At 40.3% G+C, this 3,602-nt stretch overlaps 1 protein-coding gene across 1 annotated transcript; it reads left to right on the top strand.

Annotated features, from left to right (window-relative positions):
- The first annotated feature begins 1,373 nt into the window (after positions 1 to 1,373).
- LOC147466514 (uncharacterized) lies at positions 1,374 to 1,951 on the top strand. The gene is made up of 2 exons (XM_086535387.1): positions 1,374 to 1,529; positions 1,601 to 1,951. The coding sequence occupies exons 1-2, from the start codon at positions 1,374 to 1,376 to the stop codon at positions 1,949 to 1,951; spliced, it is 507 nt and encodes a 168-aa protein (XP_086391513.1).
- Positions 1,952 to 3,602: the final 1,651 nt, after the last annotated feature.

Here is a 3,602-nt window from a genome sequence, read left to right as displayed (position 1 = left end):
ATTGAAGAGAGAGGAATTGCGTGATCACGTGATCGATGTCCGATAAGTGTATGGGAATCTCACCCTTATAGAAGGCTTCAACTAGGTAGGTACACTTACTAGTTACTAGGCTTTGTATCATACCTTTTATTCAGAAAATGATGTATAAATTTGTACCTATTACCCAAACATATTTACCACAAAGAAGTTATTTTATTGATTACTTTTTGTGAGGAATATTTGATCCAGGAGAGCCACTGACACGGTCTGATCACTCGTATAAAAATATGTATACTATGAAAACCAAATTCAATATGATCTCACGACCAAATGCTTACCCAAACTCAAAATCACACACACACACACGCACACGCCCGCGCGCGCACACACACACACACACACACACACACACACAAGCACACACACACACACACACTCAAACATACACACACCCTTACATACAGAGAGAGAAGTAAGTTACTGCAACGATCGAAAAAGCCAGATTACACAATCCTACAAGCCTAAATGTCAAAACAGATTTGTCATTTTGGACTTTGAAACCAATCTCAACACAAGAGAAAAACATCACCAAAACAGTAATAAACAAACAGCCATAACAACAGCTGGTGTAAATAACCCACCAAAGCGGGACAAACTCTCTGCAGAAAATAGAAACAAAAGAGACAAAAGGAGTAGCACGAAAAGAGATGGTATAAATGTGGAATAGACCGAACTATACAAAAACCATCAGAAACAGAAATCAGAGCATACAACGAAGACGAACAGCTTAGAGCAGTGATTCTCAAAGTGTTTGCCGCTATTATCTCCTTGGTGTGCTGCGAAAATAATATAATTTTGATAGGTTTCGAGAATTCCTCTCATTGAATACAGTAAGTCTAAGACTATATATATATGCATATATATATGTATATATATATATATATATATATATATATATATATATATATACACTCAGTATATATATATATCAGAGGCCAGGTGTGCCGCCAAAATACAAGTTGTTTCTTAGTGTGCCATCATACTAAATAATTAAAAAAAAACAACACTTAGAGCTTAGAGCCTCAGAAGCAAATGGCGGTCTCAAAGCAATCCCGATAAAGGTAATCTTGGGAAGGAAAACAACCACCAAGCTGAAGGGAAGCTGATGGGACGCTTATAATCTACCTCGAGACACTGATAAACCGACGTGGGGAATTCTCTGCCGAACCAGACAGCACAAGAAGACCACAATATCAGCCATTCGTGAATCAAACCCGTAAAAGATCCGCTTCCACTTCCGCCTATCCTGAAGTCTGAAGTAGAAGCAGCCATAAAGCGAATGAGAAGGAATGAAACCCCAGGTGATGATAGAATTACTGCAGGAATGCTTCAAGATGGAGGAGATCCAGTCATCCAAAACCCTTACCAAGTTATACAAAACATGCTTCAGAGAACGCAAAGTCTCGAACATCTGTAGGAACACTTTAGGAACACCCAGCGTGCAGGCAGACTTCAGGTCGGGGTTCTTCACTATAGACCATATGCAAATTGTCAGCCAACTCGAAGAAAAAAATCAAAAGAGTACAATATCCCTCTTTGTTTACCCTTTGTGGACTCCAAGAAGGCATTCGGCTCCATCGAATTTGTCCCGCTTTTCAATGCCTTAGAGAACAAAGGTATAGATCCAAGCTATGCGAACATGCTACTTCTGCTCTCGAACTGCACGCTTGCACGCTCGCAAGCCACCCTCATCAGCAACATCGGCTGGTCAGAGAAAGGAATAGATATCGACGGCAAAGATCTCTGTCAGCTGGAATTTGCTGACGACATTACTATCTCAGCTCACTCGCCATCGCAACTGGAAGAAATTCTCAAGAAACTCCACAACCAGAGTAAGCCAGTCGGCCTCATTCTGCATCTTGGGAAAGCGAATATCATGCTCAACAACCAAGCCAAGCCACCAACAAAATAGTGGGAAGGTAATCGAAGAGGTTGCCAGTTACGTCTATCTTGGTCGATCCCTTGAGAAAGACGGTAACATCATGACAGAAACCAAGGGACGAAGAGCCTTTGGCTGGGCAGCTTTCAGCGAAGTCGATCATCTCATGCGACACCTTAAGGCCACGATCAAAGAAAGAAAGAAAAGAAAAGAAAAGAAAAGAAAAGAAAAGAAAAGAAAAGAAAAGAAAAGAAAAGAAAAGAAAAGAAAAGAAAAGAAAAGAAAAGAAAAGAAAAGAAAAGAAAAGAAAAGAAAAGAAAAGAAAAGAAAAGAAAAGAAAAGAAAAGAAAAAAGAAAGAAAGAAAAAGAAAACGGAAGATATTCAATGAATAAATCTCACCGGTAATGACTTCCGGGTGTAAAACTTTTACGCTCTACAATCAGCTGAGAACACAGAGTGGCACAGAGAAAGATGGAGCGAATTATACTCGGCATCACCCTGCGGGACCGAGAGGAAAAGAAGTGAGTCGGAAACAAAACTGAAGTGAAAGACATGATCATCATCGCAGTCCGAGAGCGCAAACACCGCTGGGCAGGGCACTCAGCCAGGCGAACAGATAACAGGTGAACAGCACGCGGCACTAGACCTCATCCAGAACCTGTAGGAGGTTTAAAGGAAGACCTAAAACAAGACCTAGAGGAAGACCTAAAACAAGACCTAGAGGAAGACCTAAAACAAGACCTAGAGGAAGACCTAAAACAAGACCTAGAGGAAGACCTAAAACAAGACCTAGAGGAAGACCTAAAACAAGACCTAAAACAAGACTTAGAGGAAGACCTAAAAGAAGACCTAAAAAAAGACCTAGAGAGAGCTATAACACGACTAGAGAATACCTAAAAAAACAAACCTAGAGAAAACTACAAAAACCCTAAGGATGACCAAAAAAGACCTAGAGAAGAACCTAACCAACAATACCTAGAAAACCTAAAACAAGACCTAGAGAAGAACCTAAAAAAATACCTAAAAACTAAAAGAAACCTACAACAGCCAATAGGAAGACCTAAAAAAGACCTAAAGAAGACCCAAAAAGGAAGACCTAAAACAAGACCTAGAGGAAGACCTAAAAAAGACCTAGAGGAAGAGCTAAAACAAGACCTAGAGGAAGACCTAAAACAAGACCTAGAGGAAGACCTAAAAAAGACCTAGAGGAAGACCAAAAAAAGACCTAGAGGAAGACCTAAAACAAGACCTAGAGGAAGACCTAAAACAAGACCTAGAGGAAGACCTAAAAAATACCTAGAGGAAGACCTAAAAGAAGACCTAAAACAAGACCTAGAGGAAGACCTAAAAAAGACCTAGAGGAAGACCTAAAAGAAGACCTAAAACAAGACCTAGAGGAAGACCTAAAACAAGACCTAGAGGAAGACCTAAAACAAGACCTAGAGGAAGACCTAAAACAAGACCTAGAGGAAGACCTAAAAGAGACCTAGAGGAAGACCTAGAGGAAGACCTAGAGGAAGAGCCAAAACAAGACCTAGAAGAAGACCTAAAACAAGACCTAAAACAAGACCTAGAGGAAGACCTAAAACAAGACCTAGAGGAAGACCTAAAAAAGACCTAGAGGAAGACCTAGAGGAAGACCTAGAGGAAGAGCTAAAACAAGACCTAGAAGAAGACCTAAAA

Source organism: Penaeus japonicus, unplaced genomic scaffold (genome assembly GCF_977035675.1).
Source record: "Penaeus japonicus unplaced genomic scaffold, GWHDUDI00000001_assembly GWHDUDI00000267, whole genome shotgun sequence".
In the NCBI taxonomy this organism is placed as follows: Eukaryota; Metazoa; Arthropoda; class Malacostraca; order Decapoda; family Penaeidae; genus Penaeus; species Penaeus japonicus.
This window is presented reverse-complemented; position numbering and strand designations above follow the sequence as displayed.